This window comes from Aythya ferina (genome assembly GCF_964211825.1).
Source record: "Aythya ferina genome assembly, chromosome: 24".
Classification (NCBI taxonomy): Eukaryota; Metazoa; Chordata; class Aves; order Anseriformes; family Anatidae; genus Aythya; species Aythya ferina.
Window position 1 is genome coordinate 909,469 of NC_140322.1, and position 17,839 is coordinate 927,307.

The 17,839-nt window shown below is 51.4% G+C and overlaps 2 protein-coding genes and 1 long non-coding RNA gene across 3 annotated transcripts; 1 reads left to right on the forward strand and 2 right to left on the reverse strand.

Annotated features, from left to right (window-relative positions):
* Positions 1 to 2,311: 2,311 nt before the first annotated feature.
* Positions 2,312 to 4,305, reverse strand: LOC311423265. Its single transcript, XR_014685613.1, has 3 exons — positions 4,008 to 4,305; positions 3,873 to 3,927; positions 2,312 to 3,008 (listed from the first exon to the last, which is right to left on the reverse strand). It is a non-coding gene; the product is annotated as an uncharacterized lncRNA (long non-coding RNA).
* A 6,547-nt stretch (positions 4,306 to 10,852) lies between these two features.
* On the reverse strand, positions 10,853 to 12,875 carry LOC311423181 (uncharacterized protein; the record flags this gene model as incomplete). Its single annotated transcript, XM_084496863.1, has 3 exons — positions 10,853 to 11,801; positions 12,558 to 12,633; positions 12,853 to 12,875. 3 exons carry the CDS (start codon positions 12,873 to 12,875, stop codon positions 11,082 to 11,084), a joined length of 819 nt encoding a protein of 272 aa, XP_084352989.1. The 3' UTR covers positions 10,853 to 11,081.
* Positions 12,876 to 12,923: 48 nt separating this feature from the next.
* Positions 12,924 to 17,657, forward strand: YARS1 (tyrosyl-tRNA synthetase 1). Its single transcript, XM_084497060.1, has 14 exons — positions 12,924 to 12,988; positions 13,074 to 13,138; positions 13,278 to 13,424; positions 13,517 to 13,692; positions 13,872 to 14,001; positions 14,203 to 14,283; positions 14,619 to 14,711; positions 14,911 to 15,046; positions 15,196 to 15,281; positions 15,665 to 15,800; positions 16,112 to 16,206; positions 16,348 to 16,541; positions 16,626 to 16,767; positions 16,894 to 17,657. Exons 1-14 carry the CDS (start codon positions 12,973 to 12,975, stop codon positions 17,002 to 17,004), a joined length of 1,608 nt encoding a protein of 535 aa, XP_084353186.1. The 5' UTR covers positions 12,924 to 12,972; the 3' UTR covers positions 17,005 to 17,657.
* The last annotated feature ends 182 nt before the right edge of the window (positions 17,658 to 17,839 follow it).

Here is a 17,839-nt window from a genome sequence, read left to right on the forward strand (position 1 = left end):
CAGCTCAATAGCATCAGAGGAGGAAACACCTACACGGCACAAAGTGTTAGTATAATCTCAGCTGGTAATGATTTTCTGGAGGAGATGTAAAAGGAGAGGAGCAGGCTGCTAATGCCGGTATTTGCCGAAGACATTAGAGGTTACATCACTCAGAAGTGTATGTTGCAGCTCCACATCCATTTTGCTGATAAAAATATGGCAATTCATTGACTGAGTAGTCAGACTTCACTTCCAGCAAGGATAAAGATTATACCATATGTTATACCAAATGCAATTTCCCCAGATTTGTAGAAAAGCTCCCTAACTACAGGCTGGCCTGGAAGCTGGAGCCTGACACAGGCTAACTGACCAAATTCAATCAGCTTTCTAGCATTTGTTAAAAAGCAGTGTGATCAACATGTTGTTATGCTAAAATATCTTCTGTTTCCTCCACAAATCTGGTGCGTATTCAATTGTCTGATGACCTTATAGATTAAAATGATTATGCTCCTACTTGTTAGCGCTCTCAGCCCACACGTCTCAGGGAAAGGGAGCTCGATTCCCTTTCGGCTCGTGCCTCAGCATCAATTTTGTTTAACTAAGTTCCAAATGAAGAACCTTTATTATTAGTGACAGAGCCAGGAAAGACACAGCTTGAATTTTAGATCCCAGATGGAGTCAGCAAATTTGGCAGCCAGGAAAGCCATCTTTTTGCTTGCAGTCTGAACACATTGGGTATGGAGTCATTGAGTGGCAATAATGGCACAGCCCCACGATGCCATTTGACACTTTGCGGCACATCGCTGTCCTTTTTAACTGACAAGAAAAACCTCACTCGGTGCCACCAACCGCTAAATATAACCTATTTATGCCATCCAGACCTGTTTTTCAGAGGATGCAGCCAGCATAGTACTAGACATAATGTTAAACCAAAAGTAAACTGTTTTCAGCTTCCACTATTGTTTCATGTTTCAGGACATAATTTCTTCCTACTTATTTACAATAACCTTACAGCACAAAAGCAGGGAAAAGTTAGCTAGCTGTGGAGAGGACAGCTGAAAAAAAAAAAAACAAAAACAAAAACAAACAAAAAAAAAAAACACCCATAAAGTAGTTTAATTTTAGATTCATCATTTTCTAGCTGCTGTTGTTATAGTGCAATACATTGATGCGTGTTATTAATTTTTTAATTGTAAGACATTTCATCACAGTGCTTACACGCTGCTTGCACAGAATAGTCTCTTCCAGACCCACGTTCCTGGATTCTACTACAGCAAAAATCATAAACAGCCCTCGGCTGTACTCCAGTCACAAACGTGTTCTTCCATGAACAAGTAATATGCAATCTCTCTCCCCTTACCATATCTCTACAGTTCAGCATGTATGAATTTCAGCCGCAGTGTTGAAGAATGAAATCAGCCACAAAGCTGCCCAGAAGCCCAAGGCCTTTACACGGTGCAGAGCTGCTCCATGGCAGCGTTCTTTCACTTGGGATTCACAGACCACAAAACGCGTGCAGGGAGATGCCTGCTTCTGCCTGCGGTCCTCGGGCACAGGGAGGCTGACCGTAGGCAGAGCACGGGCATGGACACCATCACCCTCCTGTCCTGACAGGGTGCTGCCTGTTCAGAACCATTTCATTTTCTCAGCATGGCCGAACTGGCAACAGAATGCTTGCTTTGAGAGAAAACTGATACAAGATTGACTGCAGTGCATCACTTCATAGTAATCTGAGATACATAAAACCAAGACAGCTAGCATGGACCCCTGAAGGGCTCACCGGAGCGCTTCAGCACGCACAGCAGAGGCAGAGCATTGCCCGTGCTCTTCCCTCTCTGTTGTGTCGTTGCTGATCACCAGTAACCATCGATCACCAGTCGAGGCAGACCAGCACCGTCCCAGCTGCCTGTGACCGCAGCAGCAAAGTCACTTAGGGGCTACACTGGCATCAAGAACCTGTTACTAGCTGGAGAAGATTGGTTATTAACACAAAGCCTTAATGCTGGACTTGGGACATGCACCGTGTATGCCTGTACAACCCACTAGAAACACACCCCCTGCCCCATGCGACATGAATTATGCATGAAAATACAGCAATTACTTCGTTAATGGGTGCAGCATTATCTACGAGTTAGTGTAGTCAGGCAATAGCAGGCTCTGTTCCAAGCTCCGCTGCTTATCCTTTGGACAAATTACTTCGATCCTCTGTGCCTCAGTCACAGCACATCTAGGTCAGTGACAAACTTCGGCCGCTTTTAAAGCCACCTCCTCCCACCCCAGTCTGGATTGGAAAGGCAAAATAAAACACATGAGGCTCAATGTTGAAAAATATTAGTACTGTACACAAATTTTATTTCTTTAAATTCATGTTAGACAAAAGTGTCATAAAAGATTCAGATTGGTATAATAAAAATATAGTAGCACTTCCTCCATGGACGATCTGTTTTCTGAAATTTACCCATACACCTTCTTATGCTTAAATGGCTCACAAAGCCCATGCAGGCCCTGTCAGCACACCTGGGAAGAACATTTTGCAGATGATTGACCTCTGTTTTACAAATCCTCCAAATAATTTGGCATTTCCACCCTCTGTTAGGGAGGGCGATGGAGGCAGCAGAGACCAGCAGTCGCCGTCAGACAGCGCAGCTTAACAAATGAATGTGAGGTCACATTGCCCTGGGCTCCCCAAAAAGCAGGTAAGTGAAAGGGAAGAGCTGCAGAAGGCAGGAATCCTTACAGAAAGGCTTCTAAAAGAGGAAGGGGATGAGTGAGAAATGGCAGCTAGCTTGAATTCCAGCTAAAGCCATGAGATTTCCTGCTGCCCATCCCTTCTGAAGGCCAGGAGTCAGTCTGCAGCAACAACAGGTTGGGAGCTTAGGACAGAGATTAGCCTGGGTGACCTGGTCTTGGGTTTCCCTTTCTGCTGCTCACTGAGATTTTCTTCCCAGAATATTAACCAACTCCTTTCCTTGCTGCTACTCGCAGTGCCTTTACTGCTGGTACTCTCCTGCAGTGTGTTCCTGACACATCTAGGGATTAAAGGAAACAAGACAGGAAAAGCTATGCTGAAGCAAGACTGGTCCAGTATAATAACACAGCAAAAGAGAAAAGGAATACCACATCTAACAAGTGCACAGTGTTTATAAACGGGAGTGCAAAGCTCATGAAACATTTTTGCATGAAGTAACAAATGAAACAAGGAAAATTAATGACAGGCAGCAAACTCTTCGGGGATGGCAAGAACAACAGAACAAGACAAGACATAACCAAGCCAGGGAAATCAGCAGCTGCTCCCCAGTTTACTGTAAACCGAAACATAACTTTGTCTGTGCCAAGTGGAGGGAACAGCATCCACAAGCTGTTTGTACGATTTAAAACCTTAATGTTATTCAAAGGTAGCCCAACAATCACTGTAGGAGATTTAATGCCCAGGCTTAGGACCAAGCTTTAAAGAAAAGCTTTTCCCACTTCAAAGCATATTTTCCAGACTCCCTCACTGAGATATTACATCCTCACATCCAATATGCAGTCTCCAGTTGTTTGTTACCTACTCTGTAAGATTATTTTTATTTCAAAGGATAATACTGGTGCTAAACATAATAAAAGTTAACTATAAAAACAGATCGCATCAAATTGCATTTCAAAAGCCACTCTAAATGTTTATAGAACATAGAAACTTCCATTGGGTGTATTTAAAACAGATCATGAAAGAATTTATCAAAATACAAACCACTCAAACCCAGAAAAAATGAAGAACAACTCTAAGCATGGAATAAGAACCAAACAGTCCCTCAGCAGCAAAATGAGACAGAAGGAAAGGCAGTGACAGGGCTATGCTGGAAGTGGCCAGGAATGCTCTGGAAATGGTGATATTTGGCCAAGTTCTTGCTCACCTGCTGCATAAGACGGTTCTTTTGAGTGGTTTTCTTGGCAGACCTTGGGTAATTTCTGTGAAAGTAAGTTTACTTAGTTAAAGCAAATAGTTAAATCAAACACAACACAGAAGCACGTTTAGGCTGGAATGGTACCTTCTCCAAAAATGCCTTCCTCATTCCCTGGGGCTTGCAGCTGGTATCTAATTTTCTTGTTATGAGGTTCTGAAAGGGAAACCACATTTTAAGAAGGCACCTTGGTAAGTACCAACAGGAAAGTTTAAAAATGCCCGGTCAGGAACGCTGCCTCGTGCTCTGTTACCTTCTTTGCTCAGTTCTCTCCCCCTGGCTGAGCAGAGAAGGCTGAAGGCCCCACTACCCAGCAGTTTAAACAAAAGGCTGATTTTCAGCAAAGTGCTGCACATACATAAGAAGTACACTCATTTGCTACATCTGAGCACATTCTGAAATAACAGGACAAAACCCCACAAAACTTCAAGCAACCTTACAGGAGCAACATTAAAAAAAAATGTCACATTTCAATGAGTTTGGTTATCTCCCGTCCTCAGACCATTGCAGAGCTTTTCCACATCATCAGATGCTGTTTGCCCCTTCTGCATTTTGAAAAAAAAAACAACTCTATCTTATATTTTTTTCTCATTTTTGTGCAGAGGCATCAGTGTAAGTCAGGAAATACAAACCCATCCAAGGGAGTACGAGGAACCAGAGGGGCCTCTCCTACAAAAACACTGACAAAACAGTTGGCTTGCAGAAGGAGCACCTGTCTGGCACAGGGTGCTCACATCCCCAACGCAGAGCACTTCATTTCTGCAGCAGTTGCTCAGCAAGAGCAGCTGGTGACCAAGGAGGTCGCAAACCAGCAAAGCAATTTGTTCGTGCCAGCAGCTGGGGAGAGGTATCTGCATTGCACCCAACGTAGCTGCTCAGTGGAAGTTCAGAACTAAATCCTGGCAGGATCATACAGGCTGCTCCCTAGAGGTCTTTATGGGCCAGGGTTGCGTGGATCGCAGAGCACCAAACTTTTACACTTCGATGGGGACTACGAGTCTTTGGCTTAGATCATTTCCAGGAGTGCTTGCTACTTCTGGCAACTGCTGCAGTTTTTACTTTTCGTGGCAGAAATTTAGAATTTAAAATTCTTTAAAATGAACTGAAAACACCTCAGCAGACTAATGGATAAAAGTGTGCCACTGGAGAATGTTTGTAAGAGGAAATGAAGTGTCTGCTCTTCCTGTGGGCACTCACACCCTACCTCACGGTGAGGTCTGACAGCCGCTGCCACTTTTTGTCAAGGGTCCGGTACTCCAAGCTGGCAGCCTTATTCATCAGAACGTGTAATTCATTGAGAGCATCTGCAGTTCATCAAAGCAAGGCATTAGTGAGAGAAAAAACATCCCAAGAGAGACTGGATATAGCAGCCTGATTCTCAATGCTGTCCCTGGTCTTTGAGGCCATTTTTACATCCTACAACCAGCACCCTGAGCTCAAGGATTTAGAAGAGGACAGGAAAACCTGAGCAACACCTCTCCAGGTTCCAGAAGCAGCATTTACAGATGACAGTGTGTCAAATATAAGTGCTTTTCCAAGTGCCTCTCTGCCATCATGACCTATTACAACAATCAACCTAAGTGTATATACAATCCAAGGGTAGCACGATATCGCCACCTACAACCACTGAATGCTTTGATAGTACTGCTCTTGCAGTCAGAACAAGCCCTCTGAAATTCTTGCATAGTGAATCCTTGGCAAGAGATGGCTCAACAGAATGCAAGAGTCCTTGAATCATTCACAAAATATGGGACAATCAGTAGCACCAACCTAGTGGTTGCTCTTTTGCCCCCTCAGAACAGGTTCTACAGCGCAGTGAGAGGTAAATTCCTTGGAATGCTGCCCTTGCTAAGGTCCGTCCTTGAAAGGTGCTCTCAGTACAGAACAGCCTGTGTCCTTGTCCAGTTGAGATTCTAAGGTTTTTCCATCCTGCCACTGCAGTCATGTGAGTGATGTAAATCACTTTTCTGCGTAACACTTCTTCCTTTCCAGGGAACAAAATGTTTCTCGAGCAAATTCAGGTCTCCTTCATAAACCACAGTATCAGCTTCTCTTTGCCCGAAGGAACAACTTCTTGTCAAAAAGATACTTCTGGAGAAGATTTCTGAAATGTTCTCAAAATCCATTTTTTCTGGCTGCATTGTTTGGGAAGAAAGGAAGCACTCCAGGACAGCTAACAAAAGGCAGGCTCTCACTGCCACATTACACACCACTTAACGTTGTCGGCAAAAAGCTAATGCATAACGTCTCTGACTAGAAGAAATCACAACTTTTCACAAATTCTTTGCCTTCCTGCACAGAAGTTGTCCTAGATTCCCAAATCTGAGTCACAATCAAATGGGGTCACGGGAGCAGGGGGCTCCGTGTGCTGCTGCCAGGGGTGCAGCCCCAGCCCCTGCACCTGAGGCTGCCCAGGCTGCTGCTGCGTTGGTCAGTGCTGGAAAAGAGCAGGGAGAACTGGTCACATCGCTTTATTTCTGCCAAAGTGCAGGGACAATAAAAGATGCACATAAAACTTGTACCTGTTTCTATGCCACCGAAGAGCTCCCAGGAGCTGAGAAATCCTCAAACAGTCCATTAATCAAGCTGTAACTGTAATTTCTCCTTCATGACTGAAGAGCCCAAGTCCTATACCTTCCCTGCACGCTTTTTCATTCAAGCCAAATGAGTTTTGGCAGGTAAGAACTATTTCAAAGATTAACGTTTTTTCCTAGCTCAGTACCAGTCAATAGACCAGACTGTTTCAAGGCAGAGCCTCCTAGCAGACTGTTTATTTGTATTTCACACATTTGTTTCTCCATATGTTCCCTTATACTACTCTCCCCTTCCATCACCTTAAACCTGGGTATCTGCTTTTTAAAGGCATTGATCTCTGCTATTACAGCAAGACCAGATGGTCACAGACATCTGTGGCTCTCTATAAGGTATGTCTTCCTCTTCTCCCTTTGACTCGAGAGGGACACAAGAAAAAATATTATCAGGTCTATCCCAGATTGCAAGAAGTCCAATGAAATTGGGAAACATCATAAAAGTCTCTCAAACCAGCCCCCAAGGAGAAGTGCTGGCAGAGTCCTGCTAGCAGAAGCATTGGGGGAAGGCAGTGGCTGGAGGTCAGGCGAAGCTAGCATGGTTTTCCAGGTACCAGGTGCTTCATGACTCTGCTGAGAGTGATCCTGTTCTGAGGGACACAAGAAAAGTTGTCTGTGCAGCAGGTGCTGAAAGCACTAGCCTATATGCACAATTGCAATGTTAATGACCTGTGAAAGCTTTCTCCTGAAGTGCAGATGTTTGGGTGGAAAACGAGAGAAGGCTATGTTTAGAGATGGAAATGCTTTTTCTGTTAGTTTGTCCTTCCCCCGCCCTTTTAAAAATAGGCCCATCCAGTTAGATACATCGCTGAGGACAAGACTAAAGAGCAGAGCGCTGGCATTCGGTGCCAACCACACAGTTATAAAAGAAGGAGCCTCATTACTTCTGCAGACTGATACAGCCCGACCAGAATTGCTGAGGAGGATCTCATCAAGAGGGATATGATTCTATTTACTGTTGAATAAAGGGCAATAATGAAGTGTGAATGCTAACAAGTGGTCAGCTGGCAGAAATCTTTTGTGGTCAATCAGTTTCAGCCACTCGTTTCCATGCAGATGTTCAAATCGCGTCTCATTTCTACATCTGCTACGACGCAGCCTCAGCAGCATTTAGATCCCTATGGGAAGCTGAAAATAAATTTATCCATTCAGGCTGAATATCCTCTGGAAACTAGAATGAGAGGAAGAACAACCAAAACCATGGGTTAGCACCACTCTTGGCACACAGTCACCCAATACAGATATAAGAAAGTGGTATTTAGAGAATCCACAAGTGCAAGAGACCATGGAGATAAGTGAAAAGATAAAATCCCTGCCATAGCCAGCCTGTAATCCACCCAGACAACATACGAACAAGAAGCAAGAGACAGGATAAAAGGAAGTGCAAAGAGATTATGTAGAGGAAGGGATAGCAATGTAAGCCTACCATGATATAAATGCCAGGAGACTTGCAATACAAAACAGAGCTAAAGATTTGTGGCAGCTTTATATCATGATTTGAGTCACTTGAACAGTTGCCACTTCTCAAAGGGAATTCCCTGGCTGGCTCTGAAACCTGTTAGTTTTCCTTTAGGAATGTATCAGGATCGTTCTGCATCAATACATAATCAATACACAGAAAATACACAAAATATTGCTGCAGATCCGGGTGCAAAGAAGTGCCATACAGGGTCAAAGTCAGCCCACTGAGACGTTTTTTCTCTGACAACTGGGAAAGCCCACACGGTGTCAGGCTGAATTCCAAGCCTGCAGCTACTTGGAATACAAGAGGTTTGCACTAATAAGAAAACAAAATTGTGTGCATCGCAGACAATGTTCCTCCCCAGCAAAATAGATCTCTATTTCACTCACCAGCCTTGTTCATTTGGAGCTTCTGCCTGATTTTCTCTGACTCAGAACATACGTCTTGCATTTTTAATTTGAAAGGAAGAGAAAACAGGCCGTTTTAGCTTTCCTTGCTTAGTTCCCTCTGCATTACTTATGCTGTATTCATACACTGGAAAGCAGCCCCGTGGCTATGCAGCTGTTCGTGCAGCCCAGATAAGTGCAGGCTCCACGCAATGAACCACAAAACTGTCAGCTTCTTCTAACTCTCAAGAAATGACAATTATTGCACCCATGAACAGTTGAAATGAGCACAGTGGGAGGCCATCCATGGAAGCTACCAGAACACTCCTTGCCCTTCAGAACACCCCAGATCTACCAGCCTCCCCTTCCAGTGCTAACAAGCGCCCTTCTTATTTCCCTCTGAGAAGTGAAATACCCTCAAAATATCACAGAACATGAGTTGAGGAGGCCGGCCTCCCACCCCAGTTCATGTCCTCCCCTGCGCCCTCCTCACCGGCACAGCCTCACCCCTGTGGTCTGGGGTTACAGAGCTCTGCATCTGGGCGAGATGGGATGGGTTCTTTCGTTCAGTCTCCCCTTCTGAAGTGTTTGTCTGTTCTTTGTGTCTTTAAAATAACAAGTGGCATTAATGTTTTGGGCACATCTATCACATCACGCTGCAGAAGACACAGAGGGACAAAGTGCCTCACGGAACCAGTACCAACATTTACTTTCGGTGGTGCCATTTTATGATTACAAAAATAACATTTTTTATTTAAACAAATCCACAAAGGTAACATTCCGAGAGCAAAGCAGGGGAGAAAGTGTTACCGAGGGAAGCAGCAAGCCACCCTCTGGCTCACAGCCCATAAACCCGCAGCGAGCCCTCGGGAGCTGCAGATTTCTGTTGTGGCACGGCCACAGCAGGGGCAATGCGGAGGACACCGGGGTGCAGCAGGGCTGTGGCAGCCCCGGGGGGGGCCCAAAGAAACGGGGCTCGGAGCCCCGGGGGCAGAGGGAGCCTCTCCTGGAGCCGCTCCGCTGCTGCCACCTGCGGGAGCCGCAGCGGCAGTGCCCGGGGCTGCTGCAGCCTCGGGTCCTGCCCTCGCAGCACCTCACAGGGTAAAAAAACGGGTACCTCCCCGCTATTTCAGGGCACCTTAAGAAAAAACGAAGAGGGAAACAGCAGCAAGCGGCCAGCCAAAGTGGTTCGGTGGTGCTGGGGCATTTTACAGAGAGCAAAGGCATTTAGTGGCTTCGAAGAAATCACTTCTCCTCCGTCTGGGGCTCAGGAATGACTTTGCCTAGTGTAGTGGGGTTTATGTGGCAAGGTTTTGGTAGTGATGTGCATGCTTGGGCTCCTATAGACATTACAAGTAGAAAATTAAAGGAATAGAATCAGAAACGTTTTAGTCAGCACTGAAACGTTTTAGTCAGCACGCTTCGTTGGGTTAGAAACTGGCTGGATAGCCGGGCCCAAAGAGTCGTGGTGAATGGAGCCAAGTCCAGTTGGAGGCCAGTCACTAGTGGCGTCCCCCAGGGCTCGGTGCTGGGGCCGGTCCTCTTTAATATCTTCATCGATGATCTGGACGAGGGCATCGAGTGCACCCTCAGTAAGTTCGCAGATGACACCAAGTTAGGTGCGTGTGTCGATCTGCTTGAGGGTAGGAAAGCTCTGCAGGAGGATCTGGATAGGCTGCACCGATGGGCTGAGGTCAACTGCATGAAGTTTAACAAGGCCAAGTGCCGGGTCCTGCACCTGGGGCACAATAACCCCAAGCAGAGCTACAGGCTGGGAGAGGAATGGTTGGAAAGCTGCCAGGCAGAGAAGGACCTGGGAGTGATGGTGGACAGTCGGCTGAATATGAGCCAGCAGTGTGCTCAGGTGGCCAAGAAGGCCAACGGCATCCTGGCTTGTATTAGGAACAGCGTGACCAGCAGGGCTAGGGAGGTGATCGTCCCCCTGTACTCAGCTCTGGTGAGGCCGCACCTCGAGTACTGTGTTCAGTTTTGGGCCCCTCGCTACAAGAAGGACATCGAGGTGCTTGAGCGGGTGCAGAGAAGGGCGACGAAGCTGGTGAGGGGCCTGGAGAACAAGTCCTACGAGGAGCGGCTGAGGGAGCTGGGCTTGTTCAGCCTGGAGAAGAGGAGGCTCAGGGGTGACCTTATTGCTCTTTACAGATACCTTAAAGGAGGCTGTAGAGAGGTGGGGGTTGGCCTGTTCTCCCACGTGCCTGGTGACAGGACGAGGGGGAATGGGCTTAAGTTGAGCCAGGGGAGTTTTAGGTTAGATGTTAGGAAGAACTTCTTTACAGAAAGGGTTGTGAGGCATTGGAACAGGCTGCCCAGGGAAGTGGTGGAGTCACCATCCCTGGAAGTCTTCAAAAGACGCTTAGATGTACAGCTTAGGGATATGGTTTAGTGGAGGGCTGTTAGCGTTAGGTTGGAGGTTGGACTCGATGACCTTGAGGTCTCTTCCAACCTAGAAAATTCTGTGATTCTGTGATTCTGTGAAATGTGTGTTTATTTCAATGCTGCCTGATGGCTGTGTAGCATCTGAAGATTCCTGCTCCACATCATCCACTGGAGAGTCTGGTTTCCTTGAAAAAAACACTCATTGTTGCTTTGGGAAGTTCTTGGTTTCCTGACCCAGAAGATGGCTTGGGAGTTCTCAGGTGCTGCACTCTCATCAGCTTTGTGCTGGCCACAGGCAAGGTCTGAACAGGGCACAGATTTTCCCACATGATCACCGCAGATGTTGGACACATCTGTGCCTGTAGAGGAAGTTTTTTCCCAGGCAATCCACACCCAGGGTTTGCTCGCCTTTAGGCATCAGCCACCCCGAGGATTCTCTGGGAAAACAGTCACTAGCATCAGTCTGATCACACGCTATGTGATCATTTATGACTTCAACTTCCTCCAAATAATTGTCCTCCAGTGGCTGATCTACATAGTCAGCATCGATTGGGCTAAGGTTTAGAAGCTCGTCAATATGAAGGTCAAAGAGCATGTCGGTTACTTGGACTGACAGAGGTACCTTTGATTTCTCTGTGATCTCTGAGGCTACCTTTGCATCTTCACTGATGACTGATGCCCCAGTGCAGCGGCTGCTCACATCCTTTTCACTCTCCCCACTTACATTTTGGCTCAGAGTGCTTTTTCTAGTTATGTGCTGCTCACATTCCAAGCATTCATCTGCCAAGATTTCCTGGATCTCTTCCTCAGTGTAATTGAAAGGAGAATTCACTTGGTCACTGTCTGACAGTTCCAACAAGGAGTCGTCTGGCTCACTATCATCAAAACATCTGGCTTTATCTAGAGAAGGGGCTACATCATTGTATTTTGACTCAGAAGAACTGGCAACTAAGTAAGCATGGCCAGAATCATCTGGAAAGTGAGAGGATCTTTGAAAGCAGGCAGAACTTGGGGCATGGAGCAGCTGTTTCTCTGATGGTGTGCTCCCCGTCTCTCAGCCTGCACTTCCATTCCCCAAGGAGACAAAACAAACAAAGAGCCTTTTCCAGGTTAGGAAAAACTGAGCAACAGAAGAGCAGTTCTGTCACATAACTAACAGGACGTTCAGCAGCGCATTAGTCACTCTAAACACTCATACAAAACGAGTATTATAATGAAAGATTGTGAGATAAAAGCCTTCCTGTAAAATTCAATAGTTTAAAAATATCTACAAACAAAACATGTTTTTTCTCTTTGAGAGGATTCACGCTAACATGAATCTTTTGACCTGAGAGCTCTGCATTTATCTGACTCTCACCCAGCAGGAGAATCTGGGCTCAGGCAAAGTATTTCCTGCCCCCTTTGACCAACAGATTTAAAGGAACACCTTTTGTCTTTCCATTGTTTTGACTATTACTGCTTTCAAAAAAGGAAGTTACCTACTCCAGAAATAAAAACCAGCAGTTCTGCTGTTTCCTCTTGTCATTCTGTCCAAACAACAAAAATTAGCACTTCTGGAATAACACTGTAACCTCACAGAAGGAAGAAAAACCCTCGGGAGCCTGCCACATGCACACAACCTGTACAGGAGCACACGGAGTGATGAGCAGTCCTTGCTAAGACATGCCGAGAGTTCTGCGAGTGCTGCAAGTGCTTGGGTGCTTCAAAGAGAAACAAAAGGCAAATAAATTAATTGTGGATTGGGTCCTGCGGGGTGTAGCTAACATGGTTCCTAATGAGTGAGGGCTTTAAGAACCAAACACCTCACACTTTGCTGGAACTCTTTGCATGAAATACTTCTGGAAACGTGAGTTGGGCCCTGCAGGGTGTAACTAACGTGGTTCCTAATGAGTGAGGGCTTGAAGGAGTACCAAATGTCTCACACTTTGCTGGAATTCTTTGCATGAAATACGTTTGGAAATGTTAATGTGCTCGGCTTGGAGCGCTCTGGAGCCGGCCCGGCCCTGCCTGAGGGGGCTCCGAGCCCGTTGTGCCGGGGGGGACCACGGGAAGACCCCAGGGAGCGCGGAGGGGGGGGGGTTCGAACCCCTCAGCCCTGTTACCGCCGTCTCCTGGCGGCCGCCATCTTAGCGGGCCAGCCCCGCCCAGCCCCTGATTGGCGGAGCGCGCCGAGCGGCGGAAGTGACGTCAGGAGGGAGCCGGCGAGCACCGGGCTGAGGCTGATGCAACGCGCGGAGGGTCGGTGGGGCCGGGGGGCACCGGGGGGGGACCGGGCACCGGGACGGGGGTCTCGGGGGGTCGCTAACGCCTCCTCTGCCCTCAGCTGCCGCCATGGAGGCCGCGCCCAGCCCGCAGGAGAAGTACCAGCTCATCACCCGCAACCTGCAGGTACCGGGGCCGGGCCGGGCCTAGCGCGGCGGGGGGGGGCCTCAGGGCCTCACAGGGCCTCACAGGGCCCTGAGGGGGGGGTTGGGGACATAGGGAGGGGGTGTCCCGGCCGTGTAGGACGCCCGTGGTCTCCCCGCAGGAGGTGCTGGGCGAGGACAAGCTGTCGGCCATCCTGAAGGAGCGGGAGGTGAAGATTTACTGGGGCACCGCCACCACGGGCAAGCCGCACGTCGCCTACTTCGTGCCCATGTCCAAGATCGCGGATTTCCTGAAAGCGGGATGCGAGGTGAGGGGCTGCGGGGGGGTGGCTCACACCCGGGGGGGGGCTTTGTCGCCACGCTGCGGGTCCCTGACCCTGTCTCGGTCCCTCCGTGCCAGGTGACGATACTCTTCGCTGACCTCCACGCTTACCTGGACAACATGAAGGCCCCCTGGGAGCTGCTGGAGTTGCGCACTCGCTATTACGAGAACGTGATCAAGGCCATGCTGGAGAGCATCGGGGTGCCCCTGGAAAAGCTGAAGTTTGTCCGGGGCACGGATTACCAGCTCAGCAAGTGAGTCCTGGGCACGTGCTCCTCTCTAGGAGGGAAAGCCTGGCTTGGGGCTCTGCTGTTCCCAGGTCTGCTCCCAGGCGCTGTCGTTCAGGGAACAGAGTGAAGCTGCCTCCAGGCTTCTCTCGGTGTGTCACAGCCGCCCCCCTTCCTGGTGCTGACGGCGTTGCCCCTTCCCCCAGGGAGTACACGCTGGACGTGTACCGCCTCTCCTCCGTGGTGACGCAGCACGACGCCAAGAAGGCAGGAGCGGAGGTGGTGAAGCAGGTGGAGCACCCCTTGCTGAGCGGGTTGCTCTACCCAGGCCTGCAGGTGCGTGGCGGGGCCGCTTGGCAGGGCCCCTGTGCCTGGGAGGTGCTGGGCAAGGACCACGGGGACATGTGAGGCTGCGTGCCTGGCCCTGGGCATTGTTCCCGGGGCCCAGCAGGGCTGGGCAGGGCCTCCAAAGGCTGAGCGAGCTGGGATCTGGTGTCCCAGGACCAAGCTCAAGGCTCTGTGTGTGTCTCCCTGCAGGCCCTGGATGAGGAGTACCTCAAGGTCGATGCGCAGTTCGGAGGAGTTGATCAGAGGAAGATCTTCACCTTTGCAGAGAAGGTCAGGAACGGGGGTGTTGGGGTCCCCTGTGGTCCTGGTGCAGGGCTGGGAGACTCACAGATCCAGTGGGAGAAGCGTGTCAGTGGTGTGTGAGCGTCACGGGGCTCCCTGCAGCTCCTGCTGCTGCTCTTGTGGCCTCCAGGGCTCTGGTGTGCGACACGGGGCTGCCACACATCCCTGGCGGTGGCTGCCAGGGCTTTGTGAACACCCCAGAGCCTGCTGGGTCCCACTGCTGTGCTCAGGGTTACCTGGAGCCAGGAGCACACAGGGGCTGTGGGTTAAGGTTGTCCTGCAGAAGAGGATTGTCCGTGACTTGCCTCCTTGCTCCTTCCCAGTACCTCCCTTCCCTGGGCTACGCCAAGCGCATCCACCTGATGAACCCGATGGTTCCCGGCCTGACGGGAAGCAAAATGAGCTCGTCAGAAGAGGTTGGTCCCTGCGTGGTGGCTGGGGTCAGGGGCTCTGCCGGGCACGGCTTCGTGGCTGGGGTTGGAGTCTGCACCCCGAGAGGAGGAAACTTCTCCCTGCGCTCAGGCTGGGGCCTAAGGAAAAGGTGCAGCAGCGCCAGCACGAGTCCTCGTTTGGGCAAGAGGCTGGGAAAAGGGCTGCAGAAATCTCTTCCTCCAGGACTCCAAGATCGACCTCCTGGACCGCAAGGAGGATGTGAAGAAGAAGCTGAAGAAGGCTTTCTGTGAGCCCGGGAACGTGGAGAACAACGGCGTCCTCTCCTTCATCAAGCACGTCCTCTTTCCCCTCAAGTCAGGTGAGGGCTCTCCACGCCGAGGTGCCAGGGCCAAGGCTTTTTGGGGGGCGAGGGGAGGGGATGGGAGCGTGCGGCCCCCAAAGTGGGGTGGTTCATCTGGCTGAGCAGGGGGTGAGTCCTGTGGGCTAATCTGAGCCTTAATCTCACAGAGTTTGTGATTCTGCGGGAAGAAAAATGGGGAGGAAACAAAACCTACACGGACTACGAGGCCCTGGAGAAGGACTTTGCTGAGCAGGTGAGTGCAGGGAGGAGCTGAATGCCCCCACCCTGCCCCTGAGGCTCCCACAAGCTCTGTAGGAGAAAATCTGTGCCAGGGAGAGGGGCTTGCTGTCCCCTCCTGGGACTTGGTGGCCCTGGGCTCTGCCTGCTGCGGGGCTGCCTCAGCCAGGCGCTCTCCCTGAGGTTTGTCCCCCCTCAGACGCGGTCAGCCCTGCCCTTTGTCACTAGCAGCCTCCCAGATGTGCTTTTATCCTGCTCTGGGACGAGATCTGTGTCTGCTGAAGCTGAGGGGAGAGATCTCAGCACCCCTCTGGCCTCAGATCAGGGACCTGAACTCTGCTCCTCCCCCCCCGTGCTGGAGGAGACCTTGCAGAGCCCCGTCCGTCTGTCGTGCCACAGGTTGTGCATCCCGGGGACCTGAAGAACTCGGTGGAAGTGGCCCTGAACAAACTGCTTGACCCCATCAGAGAGAAGTTCAACAGCCCAGAGCTGAAGAAGCTGACCAACGCGGCCTATCCCAACCCCTCCAAAGCCAGTAAGGAGGCGCTGGGAGCTGGGGGAAACAGGGCCCAGGGGAAAATGGGGCTGGGAAAGGGAGAGTCCCTGCAGGGACAGCCCTGGAGAGCATCAGGTGGAGAAATAGGCAGAGGTGGGGCTGTTTGCCTGCCCCAGAGATGTCACCGTGCATCTCTGCTGTTGTTTGAGAGGCTGGCAAAGCAGAGGAGGGCCAGACAGAGCTGTGTAGCCCAACAGGGAATTCAGGGGGTGTCGGGTCTAGTGTCTGGGGTCACTGTGTGCTGCCTGGGTTTACCAACAGCTTTCCCAACTGTTCCCTTTGCACCGCAGAGCCTGCAGAGAAAGGCACCAAGAACTCGGAGCCGGAGAACGTCGTCCCGTCCCGGCTGGACATCCGCGTTGGCAAAGTGATCAGCGTGGAAAAGGTGCGGGAAGAGGGTGGCAGCCCTCCTGCGTGTGGCAGCGTGGGCGCTCGGGGTGTGCGGGGTGGCAAAGGGGGCGGCTCTGCCTCGTTCTTTGCCGTCCCAGCCCCTTTCCCTGCGCCTCACCTTGCTGCTGTCTGCTAGCACCCGGACGCCGACAGCCTCTACGTGGAGAAGATCGACGTGGGTGAGCCCGAGCCCCGCACTGTGGTCAGTGGCCTGGTGCAGTTCGTCCCCAAGGAGCAGCTGCAGGACAGGCTGGTGGTGCTGCTCTGCAACCTCAAGCCCCAGAAGATGCGGGGCGTGGAGTCGCAGGGCATGGTGCTGTGCGCCTCCAGGTGAGGGTTGGGGTCAGAACCGAGCCCAGCGGTGCCGCAGGGTTTGCGGGTGCCACCCCAGGGTGATTTTTGCTTCCTCTGCAGCCTGGGGGAGCCGCGGCAGGTGGAGCCCCTGGACCCGCCGGCTGGGTGCTGCGCTGGGGAGCGCGTCTACGTGGAGGGCTACGAGGACGGGGAGCCCGATGACGAGCTCAAGCCGAAGAAGAAAGTCTTCGAGAAGCTGCAGGTGAGGGGCTGGGATGGGGCACGAAAGCTCCACGCAGCTGAGCGAGGTGCTGCTGCCCTGCAGGGAGCCCTAACCTGCGTGCCTCAGCCCTGACCCTCTTCCCCCCTGCTCTGCTCTGCTCTCCAGGCCGATTTCCGTGTCTCCGAGGACTGCGTTGCCCAGTGGAAGCAGAGAGACTTCCTCACCAAGCTGGGGAGCATCTCGTGTAAAAGCCTGAAGGGGGGGAGCATCAGCTAACCAGCACCAGAGAGCTCGCACCTCCTGCCTGGCCCCCTGCACCGCCCCAGCCAGGCTCTCCTCCCCGGTCTCCATCTCCTCCCCCAGTGCCCCGAGCAGGGGGCTCAGCCCTGCAGGACCTGGGGGCTCTGGGACTGACTTTGCAGCCTCCCCAACATCACAACAGCGCGAGGCCTCCTGGGGAGCTGCCCCCAACATCTCCTTTGCCTTGGGCCCGCTCAGCCAGCGCTGGTGCCTCCGTTGTGGGCCAGATCTGGGAGCCTGGCGATGGCACCAGCCCTGAGGGACCGGTTTCTTCTGCCTCGTGCCATCAGGCTCCTCGCTGGGGCCATCAGCATCCTCCCAGCTGTGCCAAGGACTGGTCCTGGCTCCAGGACAGCACCTGGGGGTGCTGCAGTGAGGGTTTTAAGGGAAGGCTGCTTGCTCAAACCTGTGTTGCTGCTACCGGGGCTGGGGGCAGCTGCCTGGCAGCCAGGGGGGCCCCCTCCCCTCCCCTGCCGTGCTCGGGGCGAGGGCCGGGGCTGCTGCAGTGTGTGAGGAGCCCCAGCCCCACCAGCGGGCCTGACCTGAGGCTGTGGGGGCGTGGGCCTTAAACACTGACTCGGGAACCATCTGTCTGCCATAAACCCCAATAAAACCTCGGGCTGACTGCATGCGGGCATGCCTCTCTGTCCGGGGGGAGACACTGAGCCAGCAGCCAGCGCCCCTCCCGCGTCCTGGTGCTGCCAGGAGCCAAACAGCCCCGGCTCTGCCCACCCCGTGGGGACAGGGGCTGGGAGCCAGCCCTAAGGGAACGCAGCGGTGTGGGGCCGGGCACCTGCTGTAGGGGGGGAGA

What these genes read in the sequence shown, in the direction of transcription:
- YARS1 (XM_084497060.1), top strand. An exon ending in TCATCACCCGCAACCTGCAG is followed by an intron (nt 13,139 to 13,277) that starts GTACCGGGGCCG and finishes GTCTCCCCGCAG; the next exon opens with GAGGTGCTGGGCGAGGACAA. An exon ending in AAATGAGCTCGTCAGAAGAG is followed by an intron (nt 14,712 to 14,910) that starts GTTGGTCCCTGC and finishes CTCTTCCTCCAG; the next exon opens with GACTCCAAGATCGACCTCCT.